Raw genomic sequence first — 15199 nt, 5'->3', positions numbered from 1 at the left:
TTCTCATGATAACAATTTATTGAAGGTACTATATTTTACGCCCTTTGTATCAGTTGAGAATTGGGATAATCTATTGTAAATGTAACTCGTCCAACCAATTTCAATCCTATTGACTTATTTGAAAAGAAAACAATGTCTAGGGACATCATGTGTGCATGAAGATAACTAATGAACTAAACAACGCCATGTTCAGTCTTATCCCTGAGGCCAATAGAATACATTTTTGATTAATAACAGACTTCGAATGAAACCCGTTTTAATTGGATATGTGAAGGCTTAACCTATTTAGTTTAACTCAACGAAATGGTTGGAAGAAAAATATATATATAATTGACTTTTATTCTGGATAACAAATTAGTCGAAAAAAAACTTCAAGAAGTAGGGTATGAATGATGCAAAAATATTAAATTTAAGAAAACGAAACTTCGACAATATAAGTAAGAAAGAAATAAATAAACTTTTTATATAATTGAACATTAAATAAAACAGGTCGATTTAGTGCGTTATACACAACGCCGTTTTGATGTATTCGAACTTGACAATGTGTTTGAGCAATAAATAGTTTTTTGTCATGACATTGACACCTATGATAATGAAATTTTGGTTGCATGGTGTGCAATACACCTTCACGTATGACATGTTAACACCTTTCACAGTTCCGACATCCGAACTTTTTTTGCAACGGGGGCACACGTGGCGTTTATAAACAGAGATTCGTGTCTGGGTGTTGTTGGGGAGTGGTGGTACAGGTGCATCAGATGAAACCAAGATTGTCGCTAACATTGGTGATGAACATTGGTTGACGGATGATAAAGATGAGTATGATGGTGTAGGTGAAGATTGACGAATGATTGTTGGTGAAGAAGATGTTGAAGATGCTGGTGAAAATGGGCAATTAACAGAGAACGAAGAGACATTTGATGATTCCATTGTCTCCGCCATAACATAAAACTATATAGAGGGTGTATATAACTTAGCTTGTAGAAGGGAAATACAAAGAAGGATTACAATTATTGAAAGAAGATATTGATCAGCATCTAAGCTCGAAAAATCGGAAATCGGGACTAGTCGGCAGACCCGGGCCTAGCGACTAGTCGGGACTACAACGGGACCAGTCAGATTTAATCGGTTAACTTAATATATATATATATATATATATATATATATATAAATTATATGATATTATACATACATAAAGAGACTTCTACATGTGTAATATTGTAATGTAAATACAGAAAATAAAGAGAGTATTTGTTTACCTTCACTATAGTTTGAAATTCCCGCAAAATTCCCAACCGGTAGAAATGTTTGTTCATGAAAAACTCAAACATATATAAACATAATTCTCGACGAAAGTAATTTAAAGCGAAATACTAATATGATAGAAAGAAATCAAATTTCAAATAAACCTAATAAAAGTAGTTCATATTCATATTCATACAATCTATAGTCAAAATTCATCATAATGCCGAATGAAAATGAAAACAAAAGAAAACGACGCTAAATAACTCAATCTAAAGTTGCAAAGTGCGACCCATCCACTTCAATATCAGCATCGCTATCTTCATCAACAAGTTCCATCGGAGGACGTGATGTAGGAGTAGTTGAAGAACTAGAAGCCATTTGACTTCTCGTTCTTCGTCGCTCAACACTCGTAACTCCTTGCGCCTCCCGAACATCTTCCCATCTAAGATCATCACCCTTATTGACGAAATCTTGTAGTTCTTCATCAGTTGGAATAATCCATTCATCATTTTCTTCTACCTCCCTCAAAATAATTGGATCAATTGAATCATCTCTTGTCGGTCCACACACATTGTTTCTAGCTATATTTCGAATCTTCAACTTCATATTGTATTGGATGTAGACAACATCATTCAATTTACTTTGCATCAAGCAATTCTTCTTCTTTGAATGCACCTGAAAAAAAATAAAAGAAACAAGTATAAAAGAAGTATTTAACTTATTACTTAATTGGTAAAAATAAGATGGATTAAAGTGTAACTTACATGATCAAATGCATTCCAATTGCGCTCACATGGTGAAGCACTACATGTTTGACTTAAAACTCTTTTAGCAAATGTTTGAAGGTAAGGTACACTACAAAAAATATGTCTATTTGGGACAGCCCAAAACCGTCCCCTATGAACAATAATCTGTCCCCAATAGTAATTTGGGACAGTTTCATATCCGTCCCTGTTACTGGCGTTCCAAATACTATTTGGGACAGATATAGCGACGGATGGAGCCTGTCACAAGTTGTTTTTGGCGACAACTATTATTCGTCCCTAATAATTTCTTGGGACATTTTGTAACCGTCCCAATTTGTTATTTTTTGTCAAAAAAAAATTACTAAATTCTATTTTCGAGTTTATCTGCAATCATACAAATTTCACATTCCCAATGCACATGGATTATCAATAGTAGAATTTTATTACATAATAATATAACCAATTAAGTTTCAAGTCGAGATTCTTTTTGTACATTGAACAATGTTAGCTGAATATAGTTATAACACAAGAAAAAAATATTAACAATCATGTAAATTTCTTCAACATCTCTTGCAAACATCATCCATAATTTTAGCATAGCAAGGTTCTTCACTCACTGAAAAAATAAAATGAACCTCATCATATCACAAATATATATAAAATGAATTCATCTAGATGAATTTCAAAAATAAAGGGACTTAAAAAACTTAACAATATGTAGGTGTAATTCAAATGGAAACAAGAAAATGACCTCACCATACGATAGTTGTTTTAACAAAAAGTATCACGAGTCCTCATCTGTGACCGCTACTAAACAACTTTACACAAAAAACATTAATGAACAAACAAAGTTGTGATGATTTAAAGAAAAGATTAAAATTTGGATCTCAAATAAAAACAGGAAAAGACTAACAGAATCACATGAAGAGATTACAAAGTGCATTTATTGGGCATTTTGGATGGTCAGACCACTGACTTTGGTTATCGAACTCGAATCAATTGTTACTGCCTGCACACATTATGAATGGTAAATTTTTCACCATCGTGTAACAAGATTGTGACAAAATATCTTGCTACTAAACAAGTCTAATTATGCTTACCGTTGGTGCTTGTCTTTATTGTTGTCAAAAGAAGTGAAAGAGACCAAGTTGAACAATCAGTATATGAATGGGAAGGTCATTTGAAGAATTCCTGGTTAGAGTTAGAAAAGAATCAGTGAAGAATATTTACATTTCATATTTTTGTTTTGCAAAAATACCATAAAAGCTGGAAAAGGCAATAAGCAAAACACACAAGAAAAATAGTTTTTTTTTTTCAGGAAATAAACTTCACCTTGCCATTTTCTCCAAAAGAACAGTCCCTAAATAATACTTGTTCAACAATTTTCTGGAATAGACGTAAACCTGCAAATTTCCAGCATCGTAGTGGTTTTATGAACTCATAAAAACATAACAAAGTGAGGTACTTACACAAATACACCAGTTGAAGTCAGCTCAAGATCATCTTCCTCCTGAATCTAAATTTGAACTAGTCAAGGAACAAAGATAGAGTAAATATATGATTCCAACAACAAAATACTCTCCAAGAGAATAAATAAACACAATCTTACCCTTGTAAAAGTCTACTAATGTCTTCATGTCATACTCACATTTTCTTTTCTCCAAATACTACATAATTAATCAGAAATGGGTATCATTATAGAATGAATACAATTTAGTTTGAACTTATAAAAGAGAAACGATTTAATTTTACCGGCTATAAGTAAAAATGTACAAAATGAGTACCTATATTGCCAATCATTCCTTTTCGGGACCTTCTCTTAACTACTACGTTGAATTAACTGTAGGGATTTACACCCTTCTACTAGTGTTTATAGCGGAAATATGACATCTAATGTCTACACTAGTATTCCCAGTATCACATGCAAAACTAGTAATTAATCTAATGGAGATAGTAGATTACCTTAATCGCTTTTCCCTCGAACTAGTTGAATTGATTGAAGAAGACCAAGAGCTTCAAGTGTAGCTCCTCTACTTGGGACACGAGCAATCAATTTGATCTCCCACCTTGTTGTATAGCTAGCACACCAATGGTGGTTGGAAAGAAGAACACCTTCTTTGACTAGATTGATAGTAATGGGAATTAGCTCACTTTCTCCTCTCTACTTGATGTGGTAGAGTAAGAAAGCTTAGAGAGAAATTCCACACCTTATTCTCTGCCCTAAGAGTGTTTATATAGAACCCTAATAAGAATCCACCTCCTTTTAGGTTTCCTAAAACACCCTTTAGAATAAGATTTAGGGAAATAGTCGAAAATAGCAACTATTGGTATTTTCTCAATTCCCTAAGGAGGAGGTGTCCAAACACCACGAAAATTGGCAGATATAATGTTTATTATATCAGCAACTAACCCTCCAAAAATCAGCCCAATCCGAGTCCTAGAAGTACCCGAACCGGTCTAGGCCCAAAAACCCTGTTTTTGGCCTTTTTGTACTATCTTTGCCTAATTCCTTTTTAGGCCTATGAGATATGTTTATGGGACACTCCCATGATTATATCTCACTCACACTAGTCATATCCTAGATCAATTTGTCACTCTTATGTGTAACCCGTTGTAGGATCCGATCGAAGTTAGCCGCGAATTACTTCGTAATTCGACGATCGTAGTTGGTCTCTAGCTACAACTCTACGATCCCTAAATCAATCGGACTTGATGATCTTCCACATCAATTGTCCTATCCGACAAATTGTTCGTATTGTCACCTTGGTCGAAGGACATCTCCTTCAACTCCTTCATTAACCTCTTAAGATAAATCATTTGGCGCTTTTGAACAAGACCGAGAACTGGAGCATTGAAAGTGTGCATATTTAAATGCCAAAATCCTACAATTCGATTCTTCTTCACTCTAAAGTTATCTGAGGGGATCCATAAAGGCCCAAATGAAATGAATTTTGTTCCAGAAACCACCATGTATATATGGAGAAGAACCCCAACAAACTCATGAAATCAGTTTATCAGTGATGGTAAGAGTACCTAAAGTCTGTTAAATACTATAAGACACTTATCCTTTTCGCCAACGTTTGTGTAACTATCCATCAAAGTATGATATATCTCAATGGGAGCATCAATCTCTTCTTCTTCTTCCATCTCTCTGACTAAATCTCCAGCTCGGGTCGTTTTAGATGTTCGGCTGCATTTTAACGTTTTTAACAAGATAGGCTAACTATTATGTTTCAGTTATGCAAGTATTGTAGGATAAGATCATTAAAAATATAAGTTGAAGTTTAAGGATTGTAAAGGAATTCTTTTCAAAGCCTTTTTTGAAGCTTAAAAGTTCAGGTTGTGGAAGGCATGTTGTTAAGAAGGCATGGAGGCAGCAAGACCTATGCAAAGATGAACTTGTCAAAGAGTTAAATAGCAGCTCTGGGACATAAACCAATACATAGATAAGAACTATGAGAAGCTATATGACATAAACTAATATATTGATGATAGTCTTAACCCTCTTATAATTTCTATAATTTCTTACCATCCTCATCTCTACGGGGCTTGCAAAGGTACTACACCAGATTTAGGACAACAACAAATCGTTAAATATAAGTAGACATCAACAGATACAACACACAGAAAAAAAAAATCTTTCAGACAAATTAACGAACATGTCAAGAATTTAAAAATCATAACTAGAGATAATGTAACAAAAGCATCTGTTTCTTCATGGTAGAGGATTAAGAAAGTGCAAAATAGAAAAGTAATAATGGAATTGATTGAAACTAACTTGTTACCATTCGATTGAATAGAAAAAATCTGAAATGTAATTGATGGAGCTTCAATTTGGATGAAAAAAAAACGGTTTCTTGCAGCCGGTAGTAGTGGCCCCTTTGGTTTTGTAGTAGTAGAAGAAGTCAACCCTACTCTCTGATTGATCCAGTAGAAGAAGAAGAAGAAGCAAACCGTAGTGGTGAAACCGAAAAGAGAAAAGATTCGGCTAGATGGAGAAGAAAGAAACGAAAGAGAGAAAAAATGGGAGTTCTTTTAGGGTATTTTTAGTTACTGACCTACACGTCCTTAGCTTTTCGCGGGATTAAAAGTTTTGGTGTTTTTTGTTTTCTTTTCTTTTATTTTTCGGAAAGCTTTTTGTTAGGCACGATTCACATTTATTTGTCCATATAGTAAGTTTATTAGGGACAAACATTAATTAATTGTCCCCATTCTAAATGTGTTGGGGACAGACGGAAAATTTGTGTCCCTATTGGACCTTTTTTTTGTAGTGGTAGTCCCTTTCCATATTGTGTCCACCATTTATCTACATTTCGTCACAAAATAAAACAACCATAAGCTCGCCACAAAAGTGAATAAATGTAACATTTTAAAAAAACTTACGCGATAAATATTTGTTGATTCCTTTCCTCGCAAACTCATGTCTCAACGATCCAGTTGCACTCCTATAGTGAAACATCTCATTATTCATTTCCTCCAAAGCATGCTCATCAGACACCAATTTACTCATTGCAAGAAAAACTTGATTCGTAACCGCATCAGTCTCAACCACTTCCCATCCCTTTCCGTAGTAAATCGAGGGATTCAAATAATAACCAGCTGCATGTAAAGGATGATGAAATTGATCCGTCCATCGGTTATCAATAATTTCCCAAACTTTGGCTCGTGTCATGTTGTCACTGCCAAGGTTCTTCTTAATTTGGTCCTTTGCTATAACCATCGCTTCATATATGTATCCCATACTTGGTTTCTCTTTAGTGTCCACCAATCTTACCACATCAACTAGTGGTGCCAACACTTGACACGCGAATTGGACATTATCCCAAAAGCTATTTTTAGCCACTATCCTTGCACATCTATTACCATCAGCCTTTTTAGCAAAATCGGATTGTGTCCATTGATCTGACACAAACAACATTTGTAAATGACCCCTGTTCTTATGAATACTTTTGATTGTGTAGAAAGCAGTAGCAAATCTAGTCACGCAAGATCGGTGCAACTCTTTCCCACCAGTAAACCTCCTCATCAAGTTTAAAACTCTACCATGATTATAGATGTACGTTGTAACGGCTTTAGACTCACTTAAAGCACTCTTGATCTTCGGCAATTTATCACCAATATCTTGCAACATTAAGTTGACACAATGTGCCGCACAAGGAGTCCAAAACATATTAGGATGTTGTTCCATTAAGATCTTGCCTGCAGCCTTAAAATTTGAACCGTTGTCGGTAATAAACTACATAACAAAAAAAAAGTAATTAGTTTAGTAATTAATGTAAGGAGAATGCAAATGAAAATTAACATATGTACCTGAACAACATTCTCCTCGCCTACATCTTTAATAACTTCATTGATCATGCCTACAATGAGATTTGCATCCTTAATGTATTCAGATGCATCGATAGACTTTAGAAAAACTGTTCCTTGCTCACAACTAACTAAGAAGTTAATCAAACATCTTCCTTTTCCATCAGTCCAAAAATCAGACATTATAGAACATCCATAAGACTTCCAATGTGGTCGAAAGGATTCAATGAAGTCATCTGTTTCCTTCAAAATCTCCTTAAACAAGGTTGTTCTCACATGGTAGGGAGATGGTGCTGGCAACCCTCTTCCATACTCACCTACAGAATTTAAAAATCTTTGGAAACTTTCACCTTCACAAGCATTGAAAGGTAATCCTTTCTCGATTGCCCAACGAGCATAATCCTTCCAAGCTCGGTGCTTTAATCCAATTTTAATCGGATTATTCTGCTCCAATGTACTTTGCTTCATTTTTTTGTAGTCCGGACTAAAAACAGTATCCCAAGGACCTCTAACATTACTTGATCGTTTCAGACTTCTTCCACTAGATCCACCAACTACCTCAGGTTGCTTAGATTTAGTTCTTTCATCTTCAATCTCTTGACACTCAATGTCTTCTTCTTCTTCAATATTGCCACTTACCAAAAGATCATGATCTTGAATTATACTACTAACTCTAGCCTTCTCCAACCTTTTCTTCGTTACCTCAGTCATGGCATTTTGAACTGCTTTCTTTATCTCTTCAGTAACCTTGCCACATCCCTTCACATTCCCTTTTCTATGAGCAAGATGCTCTTTCAATCTATAAATGCCTCCGGACATCTTCTTGTTACATAGTTTGCACCAAACTAAATTCAAATTATTAGCATCCCGACATTCTCCCCATTCCCATGCCATATCTCCCGATTTCCTTACCAAAGCAGGAGCACTCGAAGCACCAGAACCAATAGAATCCATCGATGGAAACTAGGAAAAATACCTAAATAACAAAAAGAAACAAAGAGAGCAAAATCAATCCATATAACCTATTTTATATCAACTATAAACATTGTTTATACATTAGAAATACAAAACAATAAAGAATATCAACCAATTATAGAAGTTAGAGAACAAAATTAGTCCATAAACTTATATTATATCAATTATAGACATGATTTATATATTAGAAATACAAACCTACAAAGGAAATCAACTAATTATAGAAGTTAGAGTCTTAGAGAACAAAAAAAATCATAATTATAGAAGTTAGAGAGCAAAATTAGTTCATAAAACATAAACCTTATAAAGAATATCAACTCACTATAGAAGTTAGAGAGCAAAATCAACTCATAAACATAAATTATATCAAATATAGAAGTTAGAGAACAAAATTAGTCACTACAAAAAATATAGCTATTAGGGACGGTAAAAAATTGTCCCAAAAAAGTAAAAACCGTCCCCAATAGAGTATTGGGGACGGTTGTGATCCGTCCCAGCAAGTGGCGTCCCAAATGTTATTTGGGACAGTTACAGCGACGGTTGGCTTTTGTCCCCAATATTCTGTTAGGGACGGTTTTTCAACTGTCCCTATATAAAAGGTTATTAGGGACATTCTTGAACTGTCCCTATAAGTTTGACAAAATTTTCTCCCATTCCGATTTGGGACAATCAACATCTGTCCCTAGAAGTTTGGCGAGAGTATTGGGGGCAGTTAATACTGTCACTATAAAATTGGCGAAAATCAAATAAATTTGGTGATTCCACCTAAAATGAGTTCAAACATAGATAATCAAAATCTTCTTACTCAAACAAAAATATAATGTATTTCGTTTTATCAATATTTACCAATTAGAGTATTTAACAAATATCGACCTAACAAAACATTCACATTTATGTTACCGAACTGGTCGGACAGACCAAAACGAATTTGTTACAAACAAGAAGCTTGCACACACTCTCATTTTTGTATGTCTATTGACCTCACTAAAACCATTGTTTGACATTGTTGAAACCCATCATCTCCGTGAAATTGTAGAGAAATAAATGAAAACAACTATTGCAACCTTGCAGCTGGACACACCTCCATTAGTGACTGAATGGCTTGAATGGTGAACCTAGTTCAAAGCTAATATTCAACCGATCAAGATCCTTGAGATCGGAGGTAAATGGTGCATAATGAGAGGGATAAAAGCCTGTAGTAAAGAATATGCAAGCATAAGTCAAACAAATATTAAAAATAGTCTAGTGCCCATGCTTTCTGGAAGTAAAAAACGAAAAGATGGGAGATCTATTAGGAAAAAACCTATGATCGTGTTCACTGCATACGCGTGGTAGATCGTTGTTCATTCTTATTCTCTGTCTTTCGGCTTCTCCCTAAGTAAAAGAAAAATGAAGCTTCGAGCTTGTGAACCATATGAAAAGGTTGTATTAAGACAATATCAAATGCAAAATGGAAGGCCTTCACATAAGGAAACATGGTGTACAAAGAAAGTTAATATTGACTATCATTCCCAGGGGAATGACGACATCAGAAATAGTTAACTGAAAATTTAGTTCTCAGATTTGACGGGCACTTACCATTGCTTTGAGCAAAACCACTTCATAGTAATAGTGCATGTCCCAGCACAGACCTTTTAAAACCTTATAAAGCAAAAAACCAGTCAACTTTCAGTAACCTTACGTAGAAAATGTTTCAAAAAAAAATCACTAAATACTAATTAAGAAGATAGCAACAAAACTTTCGGTTAACCTTCTTTTAGAACCTTAAATATCAAATTAGAAGTACACTTACCAACTAACTTTCAGCATGAGAAGATAGCAACAAAAATCTAATTAAGATAAAATCACTAAATAAACAAAAGATTGAAAGATGTAAATTTTAATCAACAACCACCAAAACCTTTAAAGATTGACTGCATATGAAGAATATTGATGTATTTTGCAAGACTAGTCGACAAGCAGTGCTGGTGCACTTTGACCACTCATTCACTGTGTTGCCATAGTTACTTGGATCTGTGAGGCGAAGGGGACTTCAACATTACAAGGAATAGGTGTAGAAGTTTGAAAAGGACTTCACTGCAGCAGCACACTATATAGCTAAATAAATAGCACAACGAATTAGTTTCCAAATTGGAAAGTCAAACTTCATTCATGAACGCTTCCAAGAAACAGCTATAGATCTTTGTCTATATACGAAAATTTTGGTACTTCACTACATGATCCAGCCAAGTCACTAAAGCTGAACAAGAAACTACATTCTAACAGAAGGATCATACCAACACATATCAAATGTATATTTGCATGAAACAGAAAATAAAACATAATGCTTATATAAGCCGAATTGAGTACAAAAACCTAGATATAGAACAAACAAGTAGTGCAAGTAAGGAACTCTAAAAAAATCATTAAGGTGAGGAACATACATTGTTTCACGAACCACTAAAGGTTAGCCTGGTATTATGGTTTGCTATTCCAAACTGCAGCAGATATCCAATATAAAATCTCCAAGTTCAACTGTAAGCTCCGGCTTCAGAATGCTCTTTTTGATCCAACATATATAAATGAGATGATGAAAGAATTAGAGTAGCAAGGACTCAAAAGCACCACACAGATGTCTTATTTAATAGATAATTAGAAAAAATTACATAAAGAGAACTGATTAAACAGAGAGAAAATATCCTAACGAGTTCTCGAAATTTGAGTAACCGTTAAAACCAAACTAAGAAAAAGACTCAAACTTCAGCAGTTGGATCCTTTAAAATCAACTGATAAATGTAAATTTAGGACAAAAAATCTAAAATGATAAGCTATTCAGTAAAAACCTGTCAGCTTAATTCAAGCTAATAAACCATTATTAGACATAAACACACAAAGCTCAAATAAGATAGAAATGAAAAGGAGACCAAGCTTTAAATGAGAAGACCTGTAACAAGATCAATTGACCACAATTCAACTGCTTCCTGAAGTACCAATAAGATCAAGACCACAATTCAACCACTTCTCGAAAATCGATCAATTTCTTCTTGAAATGAATTTGAAGTTCGGGAAAAAGAACTGTTACTAGCGTATAAAAATAAGATGAAGAAAGAAATTTAATCAAAGTATTACCTGTAGGAGCAACTCATTGCTCTGAGATCTTCTAGCCGATTTCTTCGATTTCAGTAAAATCAAATCTCTGAATATTAACACTAAGCAAAGGATGTTAAACCAAATGAAAAGTAATTTAGATCATTTGCATTCTGCATCTTCTCAATTGACCTATTCGATTGATTTAACAAGTCTTTTGATTAAACATCAAATCTTAAGAATTGCTATTAAACATCAAATCTTAAGCATTTGAACTTGTTGAGTTTAATGAAGATGATTTCTTTCCAAGAGAAGAAAGAAAATAACTCGCATCATGGACTACTACTACTTCAAACTGTTACCATCTTGAATTCCTCTACTGTTTAATCTTCCTCTTTTCTTCCACCATAATTAGTAATATAAGTCTACAATTAAAGCCAATATTAAAGTCAATAATGGACAACTAAAAAAGCAAACTTGACCCAATTCCTGAACTCTTAAAAGATGTCATCTTTATCTCTTTCTATCTGATTGATCAGATACCCTAAATCTAAGAACTAAAGAAGATCTCTACTTAAATGTGAAACAAAAAATCACATATAATAATCACTGTAAAAACCCTAAATAAATTCATTCTTATATAAGAAATTAAGTTTATGATTTGTAAACCCTAGATAGTTTTAATGGATTTTTCTGTTTATAACTATGGTTGTGAACAAAAAAAGAAGACGGAGAACAAATTTAATCATAGTAATACCTACAGAAGCAGTTGATTCCTCTGATTTGTTCAAGTCGATTTCACTGGAATCACTCAATCAAAAATCTGGAAAATTGTTTGTGGCAATAGTAGAAGAAGATGATGATAAGATGAAAAAAGAAGAAGAAATATAGAAAACTGACCGGTTGTGTGAAGATTCACAGGTCCCGCACCTCGGAGAAGAACTCGGCAGATGAAACTTGGAAGAGAGGGAAGACGAGTAGAGAAAAAAGAAGCAGAAAAAGATTTTAAAATCTGATTAAATTACGTTTAAATTTGGGCCAAAATGAAGTCGCGGAAATATTTATATTTCCGCCAAAATTGGCCGCCAATTTTTTACATCCCGCTACTCTAAAAAATAGTCCCTAAATATATCAATCGTCCCTACTGTAATTTTGTTAGGGACAAATATTATAAAACTGTCCCTATTTTGAAAATATTAGGGATAGACGTAAAAACGTATGTCCCTATTGGACCTTTTTTTTGTAGTGAGTCCATAAACCCTAAACCCTATGAAGAATATCAACTAACCATAAAAGTTAGAGAGCAAAATCAACCTATAAACCTATATTATATCATTTATAAACATGATTCAACCATTACATACACAACACAACTAATTATATATGTTAGAGAGCAAAAAAAATAGAGAAATAAAGATGAAGAACAAGTATTAAGTTGTTTAGAGAGAGAAAAAGAAAAAAACAACTTCTAGAGAGAGAAACTTACTTAGATGGATTGAATGGAGGTTGTGGAGCTTCAAACCTTTGTGGAAGATCAAAGATTGAGGAAGAAGTAGTAGAGAGAGAGGGGGGGCGGCCAAGTATGGAAATAAACTAAAAACCCTAAGTTCTAACTTGGGTTTTAAAAAAAAAAGAAGGAAAAAACGACCTGCTGTTGCTGGCCGAGTTAGTCGGCTTCCAGGCGCCGGCTAACTCGGCTTCTTAAATCGACTAGGACCCGGAGTCCTAGTCGATCGGCTGCTACCCGAGTAGCGTGTAAGCGGCGCCTAGTCGCCGGCTAGGCGCCGCTTTTAAAAACATAGAGCAGCATAAAAAAGATATTGAGAGATTCCATTTAAAACTTCAAAACTATTGAAAGAAAAAGTGAAGAGCTTTGAAGTTAGACACCCATTTATATAGGCGTAGATGAGGATGATGGATAGATGATCATTTTCAGCCATTACTGCGGTAAATGATGGGCAATTATAGATTTCAAAATAGTAATTGAATTTCATATTAAAGAGATGTTAATGTTTTTAAGAGAGAAAAACATCTCGCTAAAGAAGATAAATTAGTTAAAGAAGAAGAAAACAGCTAGAATAGAATGTTAAAAGACTTTAGTGGTAAGTGAATGTCATGGAATAGTGCCAGTTTTTTTTTTTAAATTACATATACCTAGAGTTAGAAGATTAAGGGAACATGAAGGAAGGAGAAAGAACAAATGGAAATGAGAATGGTAATAGAAGTGAAACGGATGCTAGAATAGAATGTTAAATGTAATTAATCATAAATGTAATTTTCTTCTATCGGTATTGTTTAGCCACTGCTTTGGGGAATATAACTCTCCTCCTCATATCTTTCCTTCTTATATTCTTAAGCATAACATTTCAGGTTTTGGGGATTCTTCGGTTATTCCCGAACAATTTGTAATTTTTCTCCTTAGTGATACAAACTAATGAAGTCTTATCTTCTTTGTTAAATAAAGAGAAAAAAAAAAAGAAAAAAGAAGAAGAAGAAGAAGAAGAAACAGATGCTCTTAAAGCATCCATTTGATATTACTCTTAAGAGTAGTCATTAATTGTAATTAATATTACCCCCAAGTAATCCCATCTCTTTAAAAATATAGTTAAAGGTGCCTGTTGTATTTTTCAAGTAATCTTCGTACTAAAATTGTTGTAAATTTTACTTAACCTATAGAATTTAATTAAATCAATTTTAAGATTGTGAATCATATGTTATTTCGAATAACTGGTATTTTCTATCCAAATGTTTAGAAGCTTCGACATTTATGTTAAATTTAGAATTGATCATCACGAATATATGCCTCGTTCAATCTTGAAACTGGATCAAGTAAAAAAATGTGTTTATTTATAAACGAGTGAACAAAATATTTTTTCCATCTAATGTATTGCATTTAGGTGGATTGATTCGAACTATGTGAATGAGTGATGTTTATTATTTTCTTCATCATTTCAATATTAATTTTGTAATTTAAATTTAATTGTGTCAGAGTCTGTTGTTTGTTGGTTTACAATTAAAAGAAGTTGTAACACTGACATAGGAATGAATATGTATTCACATTTCCCACTTAAAGATAATAAATTCCATTTCCATGTAAGTAAAACAAAATGACATTTTCATTATTTCCTTTATTATTCCCCCAATTTATGTTGCTAAGGACACATTTTATCTAGTTAGCAAGTGGACCACATGTGAAATCCTAGTCAGCGAAAGGGAGCATTTATTTTGTCCCAGACATCACTAAGAAACCCTGTTTTGTTATATAGATACATAGATACCAAAACTTCAAACAACTTTATTTGTGGCGTTGGTGATGGTTTTACTATTTGACAGTAGTAGTAATAGTGGCATGGCGATTGCGGTGGTGATTAATTATACCAGGTTTATTTTTCATTTTTTTTGTTGAAAGACAAATTGTAAATCCTAAAAATAATAAGGGTATGTTTGTTATGTAAGAAAATTGGTTAAGAGAATCGTTTTTCTGTGAAAATCGATTTTCTACCGTTTGATTGGTCTTCATAAAGTTTGAAAACGATCTCAAAGCAGGAAAGTGTCTGGAATGTTTACCCACAAAAAAAATTTGAAAACGATTTTCACACCCTTTCAATTTACGAGCTCTTTATCCTCTCATTTTTCTTTCTCTCTCTCTTCCCGTCTTTTTTTTTTTCTCTCTCTCTCTCTCTCTCTCACACACACACACTGTCTTTATATCTCTAAGCTCCTAAACTCATCTCTTTGCTTTCTCTTTGTCTCTCACTGAAACTTGCGAGTTAAGATTGATGATGATGATTCAAATGTTGATAATGATGATTCAAGGTTGATGATCTTGAAAACTCTAACCCCAAATTAAAAATCGATCT

At 33.8% G+C, this 15199-nt stretch overlaps 1 protein-coding gene across 1 annotated transcript; it reads right to left on the bottom strand.

Moving 5' to 3' along the window:
• Positions 1–1388: 1388 nt before the first annotated feature.
• Positions 1389–13141, bottom strand: LOC147563800 (uncharacterized). The gene is made up of 4 exons (XM_086640731.1): positions 12826–13141; positions 7302–8274; positions 6529–7227; positions 1389–1920 (listed from the first exon to the last, which is right to left on the bottom strand). Exons 2-4 carry the CDS (start codon positions 8250–8252, stop codon positions 1510–1512), a joined length of 2061 nt encoding a protein of 686 aa, XP_086496857.1. The 5' UTR covers positions 8253–8274; positions 12826–13141; the 3' UTR covers positions 1389–1509.
• Between the last annotated feature and the right edge of the window lie 2058 nt (positions 13142–15199).

Source organism: Eschscholzia californica, unplaced genomic scaffold (assembly GCF_041429995.1).
Source record: "Eschscholzia californica isolate CP2 unplaced genomic scaffold, dmEscCali1.0.p SCAF_1, whole genome shotgun sequence".
NCBI classification, from domain to species: Eukaryota; Viridiplantae; Streptophyta; class Magnoliopsida; order Ranunculales; family Papaveraceae; genus Eschscholzia; species Eschscholzia californica.
Note: the sequence above shows the minus strand (reverse complement) of the source record. Positions and strands in the feature narration are given on the sequence as shown.

What these genes read in the sequence shown, in the direction of transcription:
- LOC147563800 (XM_086640731.1), bottom strand. Translation starts at nt 8,252, where the DNA reads ATGGATTCTATTGGTTCTGGTGCTTCGAGTGCTCCTGCTTTGGTAAGG. An exon ending in GCGAGGAGAATGTTGTTCAG is followed by an intron (nt 7,228 to 7,301) that starts GTACATATGTTA and finishes TTTGTTATGTAG; the next exon opens with TTTATTACCGACAACGGTTC. An exon ending in GGGAAGTGGTTGAGACTGAT is followed by an intron (nt 1,921 to 6,528) that starts GCGGTTACGAAT and finishes ATTTTTTTTCAG; the next exon opens with GTGCATTCAAAGAAGAAGAA.